Genomic DNA, 18456 nt, shown 5'->3' with positions numbered 1-18456 from the left:
TTGCGTGTGATGTGCGTGCGTGCGTGCGGGGAGGAAGCCTGCGACGCTGCGTTGTGACGGGGTAGATATTGCGTGCGTGCTGCTGTTTGTGCAACCCGCTGGTTTCTGCGTCTTCCGCCTCTGTTGTACAGAAACTTGCACGGAGTACGGAGCACGGAGTATCAAGCGTCGAGAGAGGTTGTTGACCGGCAATCTCCCCCCCTCTGGCCAACTTGATGAGCGCACCCGGATTCCCAGTCAAGAACAAGGAGCGCCCGGCTGGGTAGACAAAACATCCCATCTTGACCGCTGCTCAACCATCACCCAGGAAGAAAAAAAAACCATCCGCCATCATGGCCTCGAGAAGCCGCCGCCTCCTGCTGCCGCTGCTGCTCGCCGTGTCCGCGGCCGCCCTCCAGGTGACGCCCAACTCGCCCTGTTCGTCGGCGTGCATCGACTCGGCCGGGCTGGACGCCTCGGACCCCAACTCGTCCAACACGCGCGCGGGCGACATTGTCTGCGCCGACGGGCAGTTCGACGCCGACGCCGACGCCGCGGGGCGCAAGCTGAGGACCTGCCTGGCGTGCCTGCAGGGCAGCACGTACACGCAGGGCGGCGAGGGCGACCAGGCCTGGTTTCTGTGTACGGCCTCCCCCGGGCCCCCGGTGCCGTTTGTGAAAAGTGCGGCGTTGCGCTGACGCCAAGAGCCAGATAATCTCCGGTACGCCCTCGACCGCTGCGTCCTCGGGTATCCCAACGCCACCGCGGGCGCGACCTCGAGCCCCTGCGTGACGCCCGAGTCGTGCGGCGCGCTGGCCGCCGCGCTGAAGAGCGACATCGCGCGGCCGGCCGCCGTCTCGGCCTTTGCATACTGCGACGTCGACGCCGGCGCCGCCACGGGCATGTACTTTGAGAGCTGCCTGCAGTGCGTCCAGGCCGACGGGCAGCACGCCTACCTGTCCAACTGTAAGGAGCACGTCTGTAAGGCGAAAGAAAGGAAAATGACGCTAACCCGGCCAGTCCTGGTCGTCCTCGAGGCAGCCTGCCTCCAGCGACCGCCGGCCTCGCTGCTCGTGGGCGTCAACGAAACCGTCTTCTCGCGGCACACCATTGCCGTGACGCAGCCCTCGCCGCCGGCGTCGTCGTCGCCGCCCGCCTCCCACGCGGCCCTGTCGACCCCGGCCATCGTGGGCGTCGCCATGGCGGGCGTCGCCGCGCTCGCCCTGCTCTCCGGCTGCGTCTACATGCAGGTGCGCAAGCGGCAGAACAAACGCAACCGGGCGCGGCGCACGCTCTCGTTCCGGTGCCGGACGGCGGCGGCGGCCCCCGCGCCCGCGCCCGCGTACCCGTACCAGGACGACGACTACGACGACGAGCGCTTCTTCGAGAAGAGGCGCGGCTCGCGGGACGCGTCTGTCGTGAGCATGAGCCCCGTCGCGCGGTCCAAGCCGTGCGCGTGGCCGCTCAACATCACCACCACCATCGCCGATATGCCGGCCCCCGAGGCGGCGTACGTGAGCCCCGTCTCCGCCGGGGGCGCTTCGTCGCCCGACGACGCCACGCCGCGGTCGAGCGCGCCGCTGCTCAGCCCGGCCAGGGCGTTTGCCAGCCACTTGCACTTTGCGGGCGGCGCTGGGCACGCGGCCGCCAGACCGCCCGGGTCTCCTGTGCAGGGTGCCAGGATCCAGACCACCTTTGACCCGCCGCCGACGAGGTAGGACGTTTGGGGCTTTCAAGGCGTTGACTTTTTTTTTTTTTAACTATTTTAGTAAAAGGAACTTGTGTAATTTCAGGCACGGTACGGAGTAATTGGACGATAAATACCCAGGCGGCACGGGCTGTCGCCTTGTTCCTAAATCACATCAGTCACGAATATAAAACATTGAATGTAAATATGAGGCCGCCACGCTGTGACGTAAACAATACTTCATCATTGTCGTGGTTCTGCCCCTGCCCAACCTGCCCCCCTGACCATGGAACTAGTACTACATTCATGCCCGCTATACAAGAGAAAAAACAAAAACAAATAACGAGTAAATGGAACCAAGGCCCAAATCAAATGACATGCATAGGTTGACACACCCCCTGATCGTGCGGGTAAAATAGCCATCCAACTCCATGGGTATCTGACCTTGACGGCCAACGAGACAAATATAGACAGGTGTCGTGGATTCCCTTGGATGAAAAAAAAAAGAATATGATATTGAATTTTTCCCATTTTCCGCGAAATTGATAATTTGAAACAATGATCCCCCCCCAACGCCAAATTATATGCTGTCGTCGAACCAAGACTCTGCGCGGGATTCACTTCGTAGACGCTCGTTCTGAGACCTGAACCACTCCCGTCCTTGTTCCAACTCTTGCCGTATGGCCCTGAGTTCGCCGGTGAGCTTCTCCGCCTCGCTCATGATTCGCTTATGCTTGCTACGCTCTGGGACGTCCTTCTCGGCCGCATTCGCATCCTCAGACGACCTCTTCCTCTTATTCGTGGCTGACTCGTCATCCATTGCACCAAGTCGCGACATTTCGAGGCTCTCGGCACCTCCGCTCATAGACGCCCGTCGAACCGAATCGTCTCTGATGGTTGATCCGAATGCCGGGCTGGCGTAGTGGCCAGGCCGTTCCATCATGTCGCGCGCCATGGACTCGGGCACGGCAGTGCCATCGGGCAGCTGCACAATGCCCATAGCTTTGAGCCTCCACCGAGCCGACGCATTGCTCGTCGACCTAGAATGATCGGGGGGCTCGCTCTCCCTCGAGGATATGGAGGGCAGGGAGCGGCGGAACCGGCCGGGTTTGGCTAGGTAAAGGTCGCGCAGCGCCTTGGTCTTTCCGCCTAGCTTCCTGCTCGAGTTGGGCGATGATTCTCGCGATTGGCAACTTGTGGACACAGAGTTGGTCCGGGACCTGAACTCTTGCCTCACAATCGAGTCGACGGCATCGTGCTCATTGTCCATGCCGGATAATACCCCGCTGGAGAGAAGCGCCTCGCGGGCTTTCCGTCTGCTCACGTCCTTTTGCTTCAACATGTCCATGAATTCTTCGGCATGGTTGACCTTGGCGAGTTCCGCTCGTTGCTTGGCAGCTCTCTTAGACGCCTCTTGCCGAGCCCATCTCTCAGCAGCATGTTGCGACGCGTAGAACGCTCGAAGTTGGTCTCGACCACTTCGCCTCACAGAACTTAGACGCTTCTCTCTCGCATTATGCCTCCATCGGTAAAAGTATTTGAGAGAAAGATTATATGTCCGGAATTGCTTAACCTTTTTGTTTATGGCTTCCTCCTCTTCCCTTCTCCGGTTTTCTTCCACTTCCTGTTGGAATTTATCAAATGTCTCTCTAGCAAGTTCATCAATCATGTACACTTGAAATTGATCAAGCAAGCCATTGTCGCCCATGACAAACCACCTCGTAAAGTCGCCCAGCAGGTCTCGGGGTTTCTCAGCAGGTTTGGGTAGTGCCGCCACAGCTGGAGCTCTCGACTCTGCACTGCTCGGGAAAAGTGCAGGTTTCTCGCGAGGTTGTCCAGATGTGGACGGTTCTTGAAGCACGCTACTGGGTATGGCTGGGCCGGACACGCTTGATGATGATTGCACGGCAGGAAAAGGAGGTTTGCCAGCTGTCAGAGTCGAAATTGCCGGCGACGAAACCCCGCCAAGGCCAATAGCTGAGGATGTTTGCGATCCCAAAACGTTGGGTTGTTTCGCGGCATCTGGTGTACCATCTGAAGCCTTGGTAACGGACTTGCCGAAATCCTGATTCTCAAAGGACGGACCAGATTGGAAGCCCCCAACCCCGAAAGTGGCTGGCTTTGCTTGTGGTGAAGCTGAAGAATCAGAATTTTGTTTGGCGACGTCTGACGTATTAGGCAATGCTTTGGGCTGTGGGAGCGGAGGAGGCGGCATAGAGAACCCTGGCGTCGGCTTGATAGCATCCTGTGTTGGTTTCGGCACACCCAGTAGCCCAGAAGAGAAAGGATTGACACCCTGAGCGCCTGGACTACTGTTTGACAAAAGCGAGTTGGGTGTCGTGGATGGGAAACTTGGTTTGCTTCCTACCATTGCAGGCTGATCAATGGCCGGTGACGCTGGTGCGAATGGGTTCGTAGTAGGAGCATTTCCAAACACAGGTTGGGCTTTACTCTCATCGCCATTGGTCTTTGATGCAAACAGTGCAGGCGTTGGCCCGCTGGATGCAAAGGGGTTGGGTTGAGTACCGGCTTGAGGCGTCGACACCGGAGCAAAGGGGTTTTTGGTAGTATTAGACTGCGAATTATTAAAAGTGCCAAACGGGGTCGAGGCTGAGAAGTTTCTGTTAGCAATGTTCTTGTAGGCGTGCATCTCCTCCGTGGTGAATGAATAATCAGACCTTGTTGAGCATTGGGAGTCGCCCCCGTCCCAGACAACCCGGTTGTTCCAAATGGCGAGGCTGTGGATGTAGTTGCAGGTGCAGCACCCGTTGTGAGCCCGAACCCGCCGATATTTGGTTTCGCTTCTGACTGAGGTTCGTTGTCCTGTACAAAAAGACTACCCTCAGTCTCCAAGCCATTGACTTTGACCGTGGCATTGGGATCTTCGAAAACAGTGCGATGTATCACTTCAGGAAGTGGTATTGGCCCTCGTTTTCGTTCCACCAATCCCTGCGAGAACTGGTGCTGCAATCGGCGGTGAGGAAGCGGCTGCTTGCCATCGAGAATTAAAATCTTTCGTTCAGTGTCGAACGGGCTGTCGGGATCTTGAACGAATTCCAAGTTATGGAGTTCGGCAAAGTCGATGGCCTGCTCCACAGTGTCGAATTGCAGAAACTTGTTAAGTGCTGCCGCCGTTACATCCCTGGCTGGGTCCTTTGGTCTCGAAAGTGCGCGCTTGATGGTTTGCAATATTGATCTTCGGAGCTGAGGAAAGTGGCATTCCGCAAAGCATGCCATGGTATACGAGACCTTTGGGTCTCGAACAATCCGAAAATATGCCAGTGAGGCTGCCGAGGCGGCCAGTGAAGGTCCATTCTTTAGCGGTCCATGGAAATCGTGTGTATCTTGAAGTGCTTCGACCAGTGACACTGCGGTTCTGACCTCGTCTGAGTCGCGCCACAGAGCCGACTTCCACTGTCGTTGGAGGGTTTCTAGGATGCTCGGGTCGCGCGCGTGGAAAACTAGATAATATGCTCGAAATTCTGGTTCGTTCTCGCATTCAATCCCCTGTTCGTTGCAGTCATCGTAAACGTCTCGAAGTGACAAGAGGGCTTTGCCAAGCTGCTCCAGCTCTTGTTGTTGGACAAAATCCTCGGGTGCCTTGCCTGCCTGTGATAGTAAATGCAAGGATGTAACATGAAATCTTGCGATATTCTCCAACACGTATACTTGAGTTTTGATCTCCTCTGGAGTAAGTGACGAGAAAAATGAAAAATCCCGGCGAATGGCGCGAGTGCGATCCCAGAGAAAGCCGTGCACTGCTGCCAAGTTTTCATCATTCCGCAACAGCTCGTCTAGAAGATAATCCAAGGTCCGGCGCAGGGCCGGAACAGATCGGACGTCCATGGGAAGGGGAGCTTCTTGACCAGCAGCTGACCGAGCCAGCTTCTTCACCATTTTGGTCGTGTTGGCATATGAAGTCCGGGGATCCTTCTCGGCCTGGACCACGTCCAGCTCTGTAATCCTCGTAATCTTCTCAAACTCTGGACACATATCCTCGCATATACCCTTGAATTCAATGGCATCGCTCAGGGCTTTGCGTTTCTCTGGGTCATCGATTAACCCGGCCTTGGTCAGAGACGCTCTGACCTTTTTGCGATACGTTTCATACTGCTCGCGGAATTTCGCCATTGCTTGTTTATTTTTCGGGTTTCCTGGCTGCGACGGCCAGGAAGGTGGGCCAATGCCATCTTTGCGTAGCCGGTCATAGACCTTCCGGGCCAGAGGATCCGTCGAGTTGTACGGAATTACAGGGACAGGTTCGTCGCTCATTTCGTCAGATAAAGCGCTCGAAGGCGACGTGGCTCGCGAGTCTTGCCCATCTGGTTGTGATGGCTGAAGCGATCCATTCTGATTGTCTGCTTTATGTTGCCGGGATCTGCCTTTGCCCTTGGGCTTTTTCCCGCCGGTATCGAATGGACTGCGTCTTGCTTGTTGCTTGCCACCACCATCACTCAGGCTGCTGTCTGTCGTTTGAAACGGATTAGGTCTCGCTCTGCGCTCGTTTTTCGTTGAGTCGCCTGCAACATCGGTGCTGAATGGATTTTTCCCGCCCGTGGACGGGGTTGGGGCGAAAGGGTTGACCACTGGCGCCGAACTACGCGTCCCTTGGGCGAGAGACGAAAACATTGGTTCGACGATGCGACGAACGTCGCATGCACCTATGTTGTCGGCTTGCACATTGAGGGTGGCTCTCGGGCGCCCGGACGCGGATGTTGAAGGCAGTTCGGGCGCGCAGGCAGATGTTAAGTCTTGATGTCGCGGAGAAGCTATTCCGAGGCTTCAGGTTGAGCTTCAAGAACCCACTACAGCTTGGCTCACGTGACACTTTGCGATTAGCTGCGCACGCTACAGGCCAGAGGCAATGGGGCTGAAGGAGACCAAAAATTCCAACCTTTAGCTTTGAAGAGAGCTGCGCATAACTTTGCTATTAATTTATTATGCTTGATATTAAATGTAATAAAAAACCAATACTCAGGTCTTTAGAGCCACTGGATCAAGGCCTAGTAGTGCCTCCTGATGCAGATCCAGCAACTTGGTCAACTAGCCCTTCGCGGCTGGGTCTCTCAGGTTCTTCTTTTCTATTTTCTTCAACATATTAGCACTGCACCCCTCAAAACCACTCGCCTCTTGCTCTCTTGACGGATCAAAGTAGACAGGGCGACCTCAGGGACAAATAGCCGGGAGACGCGGCGCAAGCCCTGCTGTACGCCGTGCGTGAAGCCAGCCCTGAGGCGCACATCGTGGACGGCCTAAACGCGATGCCGCCGCCAGCATCGGCATGCGACCGTTTTAGCAAGAGGGCCAGATGGATTTCGACTGATGGATGGTATCTGTGACAAACTCTATACCTGCAGCGTATAGTCAACCAATCTAGCGACGCAGCATTTCCCATGAGCCTGCTATTGATGGTCGAGGCCAACGAAACCATCGCGTGGAGGCTGTCATGAAGGATCTCCAGGACAAGGTCGACGACTTTCTAGAGAATCGACAAACCTGGAGCCGCGGGGGACGGAGCACTCCAGGACTGCACATGAAGACACGGAGTAACTCAAAGAGCTAAATCAACGCCTGAAGACGAGCGGTGTAAAACGCGGCTACCCAAAGATGAATTTTCAGTTGTCATCCACTGCGGTCCGAGTTATGAGGCCGTCGAAGAGTGTGATAAGTCCAAACAGGCTCAGAGGGATCTTCGGGAGATTGTGGGCGAGCGGCTCTTCAAAACGGGACAAGATACCTCGCAAAGGCCCCCGACACTCGAAGGCGAACACGTCAAGATGCGAGGGAATCTAAATCTAACAATAAAAACAACGAGATGCAGCTGGGCTGTCAACCGGGGACACCATACAATCCTAGATCACGAAGACATGTACGAAGCTTTCCTACCTTTCCCATCTCAAAGGGGTGTTTGACTAGCAGAGACACCAATGGCAGCCCTTATGAAGTGGTTGGCAAGAACCTACAGGCGTTTCTCGTCATGTTTCGTAATCATTACTCCGAGGACCCAGAAATTCCCAGAACAAAGGTGGCTGGTGGCGTCCAGGGACGCCCAACACAAGATGGCCCGAGCCGTCCAGCGTGCCAGAAGCACCGACATGTAGTCATCTCGAGCACATCCAACGTGGGCCTGAGGACAGATCGCAGCGCAAGCAGGGATGTGCAGGACGAGCTGCTCTCCGTTTTGGCCTGCAACAGTAACGGCTGCCTACTCGACCAGAGCCAGAAAGAGGGCTACGACTTGAGCTTCCTCGGCGACAACGTGTGCGTTGACCCCGTGCCCTTCCTACAGTCCTGGAACCGCATCCGGCGCAGCTCGGTTACGACGGCGATTGCTCCGGGAACGGCACCCTATGTATGATCTATCATTGATCTTGTAAGAAATATTGATACGGACAAAGACCTCAGCCCCTTCATGGCCATTGTTCAAGTAACTCGACCGGCAGTACCCGCCTGCGGTTGTACCGCTGGCAGGCTGGGGCCGTGAGTCGCTCCTCTTCGATTGGGACAGGTGTGGCCGTGATAGCTAATTTTTGGGGTGGCACCCTCACAAAGAAGAACTTGGACCTCTAATCAATGCTTTTGTGACGAGCCTCTGTTTTTGCTGGCTGTATGCATGTGCGAGCGGACATGGAAGCTGGCGAGCACACCCATCGTCTGCCCATCGGGCAGCCTTGGGCCACCGCCTCGCCTCGCCACCAACTCTTTATCAAGCCCGTGTTTGGTGTTTTCGCTTTCCAATAGCTTTCTGGGGTCGTCTCCATCTCCCACCGGATAAAGCATCCGTCTCTAACATCCATCCTTCAAGTATTCGCGCAATAGGATTTCTGGTCAATAATCTAATCCTCGACATTGACGGTAAATTGCCCAAAGGCAAGATCAAGCTCCCGCCTTCACCCGAGAGCGACTCGGTTCACTACCCCCAGGCCCCAAAAGGTAAAAACCCCATTCGGCCGCAATCTCCGGCCTCTACTTCGTCGATGGAGGCTGCGCGGCTATGGGATGCGGCGTACAACCAGCTCAAAGAAGAGCATCCGAAGATGATGAGGTGGTACGAGGTAATTTTGGAAATTCTGTCTACCGGCATTCGGAGACGAGACTTTCATTCGACCCTGCTTAGTCCAATATTTCCGATGCCCGCCGAAAACATGATCAACCAGGCGGATACACTGGCCAGACGCTTGCAGATGCAGCAACTAATAGACACCTGGTTCAACGAAATCGGTGAAGAGTCGAGCGACGAGGTAACTGGCCTTCAGAAGATCGCGCAAAGTATGCCACATGCCGCCCTCGCCTGGGCTGGTGCTTGTTACTCTTTAATGGTACGGAATAATGTCTTCCAGACTGAGCACGCATAGATCTGACAACCGATCCCATATACAGGTTCTGCTCATCACTCAAAGTCTGGTGACGGAGGCCAAGAGTGATTACTTGGATTTTATCAATCTCATATCCAAGCTAGAGTGGTTTTGCAACTTGCACAGGGTTCTGACACCACCCGCCGGTGACAATGAAGAAAAAGTCGACGAGGTCCACGATGAGCCCAGAAAAAAACTCATCGACCTATACAGGGCCATTCTATTGTACGAAATAAGAATTGTGTGTTTTCATTTTGGCCGCCTTTATTTTGATTTCGCCGGCGTCACCCACGAGATCGAACAAGTCCCACTCGACAGAAGCGAGGCAAAACGCCAAGTAGATGAGGCAGAGAAGGCCTTTTCGCTATTAAATTGTTCTCAAGTCAAGGTGCAACTTGAGAAGCTTCTTGAAGAGATATCTGTCCACGATAAGGAGCAGTCGCGACCGGACAAGGAGAGCCAGTTAATGCGGGACTTGCACATAGCCCTGAGGAAGTGGACGCGGCGTCTCGAGCCGGGAGGAAGCTATTCTCTGCCCGACCTTTACCAGTGGATTCTATCGACGCAGGAGTATAAGGAATTCCTTGGTTGGGACAAGGCTGATCCGAAATTGCTGTGGGTGAGCGGAGACCCTGGTCGAGGTAAGACGCTGCTCTTCGCCGCGATCGCAAGTCAGCTTTCAGCAAGGGGGAAAGAGGAGCCCGTTACGGCCAAGTTGGCCTTCTTCTTCTGCGGCAGCAGCACATTTAGATCAGACAATGTAGCAGCTGTGCTGAAGGGTCTGATCTGGTGCTTGCTTGAGCAGCAACCGTTACTTGACAGGCACTGGGACGAACCGCGCACTTCAACTCGAGGAAAATACCTTGACGACCAAAGTGACTTTCTCGCCTTATCGCGGGCATTTTACAGCATGATACAAGATCCCAACTTTGAAAAAACATACTTCTTGGTCGACGCTATCGACCAGTGCTCCACTGATGATGGACCTGGCCTGGATGACTTCTTACACTTGATATCTGTATCAAGGTCCTTGTCGTCCAAGGTTCGATGGCTAGTGTCTAGCAGCTACACAGACACTACTGAAATGGCATTAGAAGAAGGAGGAGGCTGTTGCCATTTGAGCCTCGATGCTAGTCCGAGCCCTCGAGCTCTTATTGAAGCTGTGGACAGACACATAACTCACAAGGTCTCTGAATTGGCCCAAGAAAAGAGCTACGGAGAGGCTCTTGAAAGCGAGATAGTGCGGAAAATCCGACAACGGCCCCATCGTAATTTCTTGTGGGTAAACATTGTTTGCACAGCTCTACGGGAAGAAGAGAAGTGGTATGCCGTCGAAGTCTTGCAGGAGATGCCCGACGACCTACAGAAATTGTACGACAAAATAGGATCTAGGATTCAGCAACTTCCTCGCGAGGAGCCTAGCTTCTGCAGAGAGGTTCTTTCGACAATGGCTGTCGCCTATCAGCCGCTGCATATATCCGAACTATCAGCCCTGGCGGAACTTCGGGAGGGTGTGGACGTGTTGACCATAGTGAAGAAGTGCTCTCCGTTCTTGGAAGTTCGCGATAACTTTGTGTGCTTTCAGCACCTGTCTACCAAGGACTACGCGCGACAGCATATTTTCCTGCCGTCGGCCACCTCGCAAGCCCACTTGCGTATATCGGAACGGGCCATCAACTCCTTATCCGCCTTTCTAGACGAGGAAATACTTACCGGGTCGGCTGTCGCTACCAAGCAGGTTGACCTAGAGGCCTGCCTGGCTCCGGTTAGGTATACGTCAATTTACTGGATGAGACATATACGTGAGATAACGAATATTGATAAACATCCGGAAGTGACAGAGGCGGTGACTTTGTTTCTGGAAAACTACTTCGTTCACTGGCTCAAGATCCTGGGCTCGATGGGGCGACTTTCGACGTCTGCGACTATGCTGTTACGTCTGGAGGCGTTCTTGGTAGTAAGTTTACGTCCATCTTTGCATACTTGTTCGGTCAGGACATTTCGTTTCCTTTATGGAGTCATAACGACTGATTGAACAAACAGGCTAAGCTGAGTAGCACAAACAAGCTGCTCCCGGTCGTTCGTGACGCGCATCGACTCCTCCGTTTTCACAGATCAGTCAACAGACCGGATGCATCCCTGGTCCAGGATACCCGTCTGTTCTGGCCCAGCTCAAGCGTCGTGAAGCAAGGATCAATGCCCCAGTGGGTAGTCACCCGGCCATTGATGGAAAATCATCCAAGCCACGAGTTTCAATCTCTCCGTGGCCATGGCGACTATGTTCGATGTATCGCTTTCTCCGCTGATGGGACCCAATTGGCCTCCGGCTCGGATGACAGGACTGTGCGCATCTGGGACGTCCAGGCAGGGACGGCGCAGCATACTCTCCGCGGCCACACCCACTGGATACTCTGCTTGGACTTCTCTCGCACTGGTCTCGTGGCATCGGGAGCGGCCGACTCAACCGTGAGGCTCTGGAATGCCACAACTGGACGTCCCGTCGGAACCCTCTCAGGCCATTGGGGGTGGGTGGATGCCGTTAGCTTCGCGCCGAATGGCAAAAAGCTCGTGGCGGCCTCCGGTCAAAGCTTGTATGTCTGGGATCTTAGTGTGGATAATAAGCCTGAGCTTTGGAAGAGGTTCGAAGCACACGGGGGCTCTATCAGCAGCGTCGTGCTCTCGCCCGACGGGAGATTCTTGGTGTCGGGCGGGGAAGATAAAAAAGTTAACATTTGGGACGGGCAAACTTACGCGCTCCTCCGAACCCTCAACGGCCACGAGGAAGCCATCAATTGCGTTGCCTTCTCCCCCATCGGCCATCACATCGCCTCTGGCTCAGACGACGCAACTATCCGAGTTTGGGATGCCTTGACGGGCAACGAGATACAAAAGCTGTCACGGTCGAGCGACCATGTTTTATCTCTTGCATTCTCGAGCGACCAAGTTCTATCTCTTGCATTCTCGCGCGACGGTTCTCAACTGGCAGTAGCCAGTAGAAATTGCGTCATTGACGTATGGAATTACAAGATGGAGCAGCTCACTCAGGTGCTTCGTGGACACACAGATTTCGTAACTTCGGTCGCATTCTCGCCACAGGGTCCGTATCTGGCTTCGTGCTCTCAGGATTTCACGATACGGCTTTGGTACGACGAGCCCAAGGAACAGGCAAACGTCCATGAAGTAGAGAAAGAAGCAGACAGTTTCCTGGCTGATGCCCATCGCATCTGTGCGCTAACTGTCTCCCTCGACGGCCGCTGCGTGGCGTCTGCCATGACGGACGGCACTATCCACCTATGGGACGGCGAGACAGGCAAGCGACTGCGCAACGCCGAGCGTATGGGACACGACGACGAGGTGAACTCGATCGCCTTCTCACACGATGGACAGAGTGTAGCGTCTGCTTCCAACGATCGAACCGTCCGGGCCTATCACGTACCCAGTGGAAAGTTACGGCGCTCGTTTTCCGGCCACGAGGCCCCGGTTCGGTGTGCAGTGTTTGGGCCAGACGGGCAATTCATAGCATCGGCGTCAGATGACTCCACCGTACGCGTCTGGGACTTGGAAAGCAGAAATGGTGATCCCCCGCAGATCCTGCGACAGCCCGAAGGCTACGCCCCGGCCGTCGCTTTCTCCCCCGATGGACAGTACCTTGCCTCCGGCGGAGTCACGGTGCAGGTCTGGGAGCGCGAGTCGGGCTCCTCGACGTGGAGAGAAAAGATCATAATAGACTCAAATCCGCATTACTTTCCGTGTTTTTTTCACTTGGTACTTTTTTACCCGGACTCACGCAGGATTCTCTTGTCGGACGGCCTCAAGTTGCGAACATATGACGTGCAGACGGAACAATTCGAGGGACCTCTAATCAAGATCGCAAGGTGGTTCTCGCGGACACTGTGGTTCGATGGCATCTCCACCGACTATGTGATGACCGCGTACGGCGCCCTTCCTCTCATATGTCCAGGGTCCTCACCTGTCGAGCCCGAGACACAGCAGCCACAGTCATTGCCACCTGGGCGACACCCGTACGGCATCAGCTACAGCGACGAGGACGAGAACTGGTATATTACATGGAGGAACGAGAAGGTTATCTTCATCCCAGCCAAGTATGTACCCGCTTACTCACACGTTGACGGCCACAAGGTTGTGCTGGGGTGCGCTTCAGGTGATGTGCTACTGTTTAGGTTCTCGACGGAGATGACGCCGCATGAAGCCGGTCTCGACGTTGACCTCAAATGCAACGTGGAATTTGGACCTGGCCAAGGACGAGGCCGGTGGCTTAGCTGAGTCTAGATATTTGGGGTCTGCAGAAATGCTGCAGTCTCTGAATTCATTGATGGGTTCTAGTCGATTCAACACCCCTGCTAGCAGTTCAAGAAGGGCTTCTCAATTGAGGAATCCGCAGTTCCGTAGAGGTCTGTCAGGCCGCGGCATGTCTTTTACCCGACTAGCTAGAAGATAAAGCTGCTAGACACATGAGTCACTGGGAGTAGTGGCACGGTCCGTTTGGCCGGTTCCACTGGTTGCCATGGTGTTTTATTAAGGGGAAGCAGTGCGCACAAGTAAAAAGAAGCAGTGGCGAATAACAGTACATTGACAGAATTTGCCAGTAAATGACTGAATTCAATCTGGCGCCGAATACCGAATTATCAGTGCCATCCGTTGGAACCATCGTCGACGCAACAAAGTCTTGCTCAAGATGCAGCATCATTACACCTCGACAACCGCCTTGTGCCATTCCTTGTCTTTAAAGTATGCCACAGAAAACTTGTCCTCGTTGTCCTGGTCATTGAAATACACCTCGAGGCGATGTTGGCCAGGCTTGCCATGGAGCTCCTGCTGTCCAAGAGAAGAAATTCCAGTGCCCCGTGTCACCTTGTACCCTTTCGCGTTGATGAGACCAGTCCTCCATTCACCGTCATGCACGTGCCACCAGGCAGCTTTGATATAGTCATTTTGCACATAGTAGACGTGAACCTGTCGAGTACAGTGTCGTTAGTGAGTGGAATCAAATCATGTTACCTGTTCGCAAACCAGGGGGAGACTTGCCTGCTCTTGGTCAAAGAGAGTCGAGGTCAGGGTACGAGTGTCGCCAACAGCGGCAGTGGACACTCCGTCATTTTTCATGGATACCGAGTACTCTGCGTAGGAGCCGGTGCCTGAGCCCTTCAGGTAGCAAATCTTGTTCTTGGAATCAAAGTAGAAGATGTACGTTTCACCGCTTTCAGTGCGGGTGGCGGATAGAGCGGAAGAAGCATGTTTATCATCACCGGGCTTGGGAGAGGGTTAGTGAGTTCAGCTAAGACTCGGCTGGAAGCACATACCGCAGGTTTGAGAGACATGATTGCAGGTTTTAGTTTTACGATGGGATGCTCAGAAGTGTACTTGACGCGAATATGGTGTTGCTGGATGTGCCTGTATATACGATGGAGGACGTGAACTCTTTGCTTCTCTTGTTCTGTTTAAATACTCTACCAAGACTGCTCTCGGGGATTTTTTTGGGACCACACCCTGAAGTTGCAACGGTAGCATTCATGCTGGCAGGCATGGGTTGATAGGCAATAGTGAGGCTGACATTTAGAAGGGCTGTCAATTCACCGTTTCAAAGAGGCAGCATCGGCATCTCATCCCGAGCCGTCATATGGCCATCAGGTAGATGCCCGATGCACTATCCTTGGCGGGAACGCATGTCTGCCAGTTCAGCCCGTTCCAAACCTTCCCATTGCCACCCATCATACCTGTGGGTTTCGAAGAGTGTGAGGGGGTTGCAAGACCAGAGTGACGAGGCTGTGATAAGTTGTGTTGCGACTTGTTTTTTATCCTATTCAGAGCAATAGTTAGGACAATCCTTGTAAGACATTATCGTCTGGGTTCAACAATGCCCTCTGCTCGTATTGACGGGATATATAACCCCGCAACATCATCCTTCGGGTATAACCGCGGGCAAAGTCATGTACAATGTTACCAGTGACCACCTTGTCTCATGCTACATAAGGGATTTCTCTTGGCAATTAGCAAAATTGGATAAGAGCAACATCAGAGAAAGATGTAGCGGAAATCTCCCTCATTTCCTTCTTGTCGCTGGGCGGTCCTTGTTTCATCTCCAAAACGTGCAAAGGACTGTTCGCGGGAAGCTTTACCGGATCGAATGTTGTCACGTCGCACGACAGATTTCGTATTACAAATGATGGCCGCGGCTGACCACCACATGCAAAATCATGCATGCGGTCATGATGGTGGCGGCGATGAATATTTGACACATCATGAAAGCCAAAGGGTCTAGTCACTATTGCAATGACAACCAAAATAAAGTTGAGCCGGGGAAGACGTTCCGCGTCTGCCTTGTGCAGTAATGACTTTGGAGTAAAGCAGTCTTGACGCCGTGCCATCGTGGTTGCAGCAACGGCAGAGAGGTGTGACAATTCCAGCGCTTTATTGGTTTGACGTCGGCCTAGAAATGCCGAGTTGTTGGCTACTTGCCTTTGCCGGGGATCATCACCTTGGGCGGCCGACATCTGCTGAATGATGCCTTTGCGTGATTGGACGCCATGATTCTGCTGCAGTTGACCAGCTTTCAGACGGTTGCCGTCGTCGTCATCATGCTCACCGGCATCTCTCACACCTCTCCCCGCGACCACATTCAATTATAGGCAACAATCCGGATTAGGCAGTGCGGGGTGAATTTTATGTCTGGGGGTAACTAGACACGCAGTTATGCAGCAGGCGCTGAACCTAATCGGGTCAGGTATTTACATGTACAATTTTCGATGTAAAAGCACATGTAGAATTTCTTATAGCAACTCATACAAGGCTAGGCTAAAGAGTAGCTGTAATTAAAATTCAAGGCTTGCCGCGTCAATTATATAAAGTATATGGCGGATTAGTATTGACGCCGAGAATTCCCCCCGAGATTGCCGAGAAACTCTCACTTACAGATAAGTTGCCTATTCGTGTTGCATAAAGCCAAAGTAGAACCGGATTTTTTCATGTTCATTTCGGCAGATAAATGACAGAGCACGGAGTACTCCGATCTAGTCATATAACCCGCTTCACTCTGCCGTTCTGCTTACTTGCCGGGCGCAACTGACGCATGAAAGCAAAGCCCCCTGCAAGGCCGTTTACATACATGACTGCCGAAGACATGGATGGATCAAGATTTCCGGTTTCAGGTTTGATGACACATATTGGATTCATGTACAGTGAGTGAAATAAGGCTGTCAAAGCTGACGCGTCGGCACAACGCGGCCAATATTCGCACTGCCGAATTCATCAACTCCGGAGCCTGGGGTGAATGATGCATCGTTTGATGGAGAATGCTGAAACTAAGTTTCTTCAAACTGATATCGACACCATCAGTTCAACCCCACCTTGAAAGCAAAGGACCAGTCAAGTTACGTGGCAGATCTTTCTATGCCGACGATTTGTCAACGACCAGGACTCTCATTGCAACCCTCGGCCAAGAAAGTGAGGCTGCGTGCGTTAAACCTTTGTGAACGGCAACGAGGCTTGACCTCGGCAGGGCATCACAAAGTCGGGGTGCGGCATTTATCTTCTTCAGAACAGTGCTGGAGTAATGTAGATATATCCAACAGAGTCGGGCAACCTTCATCTCTTTCCAAGCAATTCTCCAAATATACTCCCCGCGTATCCAGCACCCCTAGACACCATGTCTTATACCATCCTCCATGACACCGGCTTAGCTGCCGTTGCCGATCGCGACAAAGTCACCATCTACGTCCAACTTTCCAATGGCTCGTTGGGCGAGGCAACTTCCTCTCCCAACGGAAACTGGAACGTATCCCCGATCCAGATCCCGAACGCACCGGCTCCAAAGCTCTACACGCCGCTAGTAGTTCTCATTGGCAAGAACCAACAGAGAGTGCGTTGATAAATCCCCTACCCAGCCCCCTATTCAAACCCCCTCTTTTGCATCGTACTCATCTTGCCCTCGCATCCTAGCACCTCTTCTACATCGAAGGCAACAACTACCTCAGCGAGGCCGTCTACAAGGACAAAGACAGCGGGTGGTCTATCGGCACCCTAAGGACCCTGGGAATCATCCCGGCCCAATACTCCAAGATTGCTGCCGCAAAGCCCTTCGAGGGCAATGACCAGATCTGCGTCTTCTACCAGGTTCCGAACATGAGCGGCGCTATCCGCCAGGTCACATGGAACGGAACCTGGTGGACACAGGACACTCGCGACCTGGGCGACGATGTCCTCACGGGCACTGGCCTCGCCGCTGTCGGCGCCGAACTAGGGACCAACATCTCCAATACCAAAACCGAGAACCCGCCCGTGGTTTTCTTCCAGCAGAGCAACTTGGATCTGGCGTGGCTGCAGGATACCTGTACGTGACTGCCTACCTTGTTGAAGAGATGGTCGTTTCGAACGCTGATATAGAGAATGAATAGCAACTCGTAAAATCAACGACGTGGACCCGACAGCCTCGCCGCATACCCCTCTGGCTGCTACCGGCCCGCGAAATGAGAACCTAGACATTGGTTCGGATCTGTTCTACACCTCTGACCAAAATGTAATTCAGTCCCTTGCTGTTGACGAGCTTGGTAAGAAATATGGCATTGATGAAGTCACTGCCACCACTCCCAAGGGGAATCTTGCTGCCGTTGTGGCCAAGAAACGCGTCGGAACTAGGAACGTTGACCAGGTTATTGTCATCTATCAGGGCCCTGGGACTGAACCACAGAGTCAGTCTGTTCCTGATGGTTCCACTAAACGCGATACTGGGGCTTGTCTTTATCAGACTAGTTATATTGTGACGAAGGCGGATGAGGGGGGAAAGCTGGCGAGGTCCGAGTTTGAGCATGCGCTGTTGAGGTTTGAGTAGTGAGGCTGAAAGGTCTGTCCACTTAATAGTCTGCCTTGACATGGTCGCAGTTCCATATGGCATGAACCTTGACAAATTTATGACACATTCAGCACTTGAATATAAAGCTGGCCTGATTGGTGAGTGTGAGATATTGAATGATAGTTGAAAGTAGCAGACGTAGAGAATCCGAGGTCCAACTGTCAGATCGTCGCTATTGAAATCTTTGGGCTTGCCTTTGTTATTGCTTTTATAGGTCTAGGTAGACAATAAAAGGTAACTGCTTGTTGAATGAAACCCCTGCAAATCTTTTTTTCACCACGTAACCAAATTGATACTTTGTACACAATAGTAGAGTATGTTGTAATAACGCTAATAAGTTGTAATTGTATCAAGTTATTTTAAATACTCACTACCCAGTAGAGTAAACAAGACCCTGATGCCAACGAAATGTTGACCTGGGGGTAGGCAAAGCGGTTTGGGGAGGGCAAACATTGAAGTCTTATTAGTGCTGTCATGTATCCCCTGCCGGGGGCCGCCTGCTTTTAATGTTAATACGATATGTGCCTATTTCACCAGGCTCACGATGTTGCACGTGAATGGTGTTGAAC

The 18456-nt window shown here is 53.3% G+C and overlaps 5 protein-coding genes across 5 annotated transcripts; 3 read left to right on the top strand and 2 right to left on the bottom strand.

Moving 5' to 3' along the window:
* Positions 1-332: 332 nt before the first annotated feature.
* G6M90_00g108150 (uncharacterized protein) lies at positions 333-1697 on the top strand (the record flags this gene model as incomplete). The annotated part of the gene is made up of 3 exons (XM_066131744.1): positions 333-621; positions 691-945; positions 1000-1697. 3 exons carry the CDS (start codon positions 333-335, stop codon positions 1695-1697), a joined length of 1242 nt encoding a protein of 413 aa, XP_065987867.1.
* Positions 1698-2246: 549 nt separating this feature from the next.
* On the bottom strand, positions 2247-6295 carry G6M90_00g108140 (uncharacterized protein; the record flags this gene model as incomplete). The annotated part of the gene is made up of 2 exons (XM_066131743.1): positions 2247-4276; positions 4345-6295. 2 exons carry the CDS (start codon positions 6293-6295, stop codon positions 2247-2249), a joined length of 3981 nt encoding a protein of 1326 aa, XP_065987985.1.
* Positions 6296-7112: 817 nt separating this feature from the next.
* Positions 7113-13305, top strand: HET-E1_13 (Vegetative incompatibility protein HET-E-1; the record flags this gene model as incomplete). Its single annotated transcript, XM_014688546.2, has 6 exons — positions 7113-7212; positions 7286-7535; positions 7586-7927; positions 8472-8985; positions 9047-10978; positions 11065-13305. 6 exons carry the CDS (start codon positions 7113-7115, stop codon positions 13303-13305), a joined length of 5379 nt encoding a protein of 1792 aa, XP_014544032.2.
* A 423-nt stretch (positions 13306-13728) lies between these two features.
* G6M90_00g108120 (uncharacterized protein) lies at positions 13729-14360 on the bottom strand (the record flags this gene model as incomplete). The annotated part of the gene is made up of 3 exons (XM_066131742.1): positions 13729-13995; positions 14053-14292; positions 14343-14360. 3 exons carry the CDS (start codon positions 14358-14360, stop codon positions 13729-13731), a joined length of 525 nt encoding a protein of 174 aa, XP_065987980.1.
* A 2324-nt stretch (positions 14361-16684) lies between these two features.
* On the top strand, positions 16685-17866 carry fleA_1 (Fucose-specific lectin; the record flags this gene model as incomplete). Its single annotated transcript, XM_014688548.1, has 3 exons — positions 16685-16897; positions 16978-17368; positions 17433-17866. The coding sequence occupies 3 exons, from the start codon at positions 16685-16687 to the stop codon at positions 17864-17866; spliced, it is 1038 nt and encodes a 345-aa protein (XP_014544034.1).
* Between the last annotated feature and the right edge of the window lie 590 nt (positions 17867-18456).

The sequence above is a fragment of the Metarhizium brunneum genome, chromosome 7, assembly GCF_013426205.1.
Source record: "Metarhizium brunneum chromosome 7, complete sequence".
In the NCBI taxonomy this organism is placed as follows: Eukaryota; Fungi; Ascomycota; class Sordariomycetes; order Hypocreales; family Clavicipitaceae; genus Metarhizium; species Metarhizium brunneum.
This window is presented reverse-complemented; position numbering and strand designations above follow the sequence as displayed.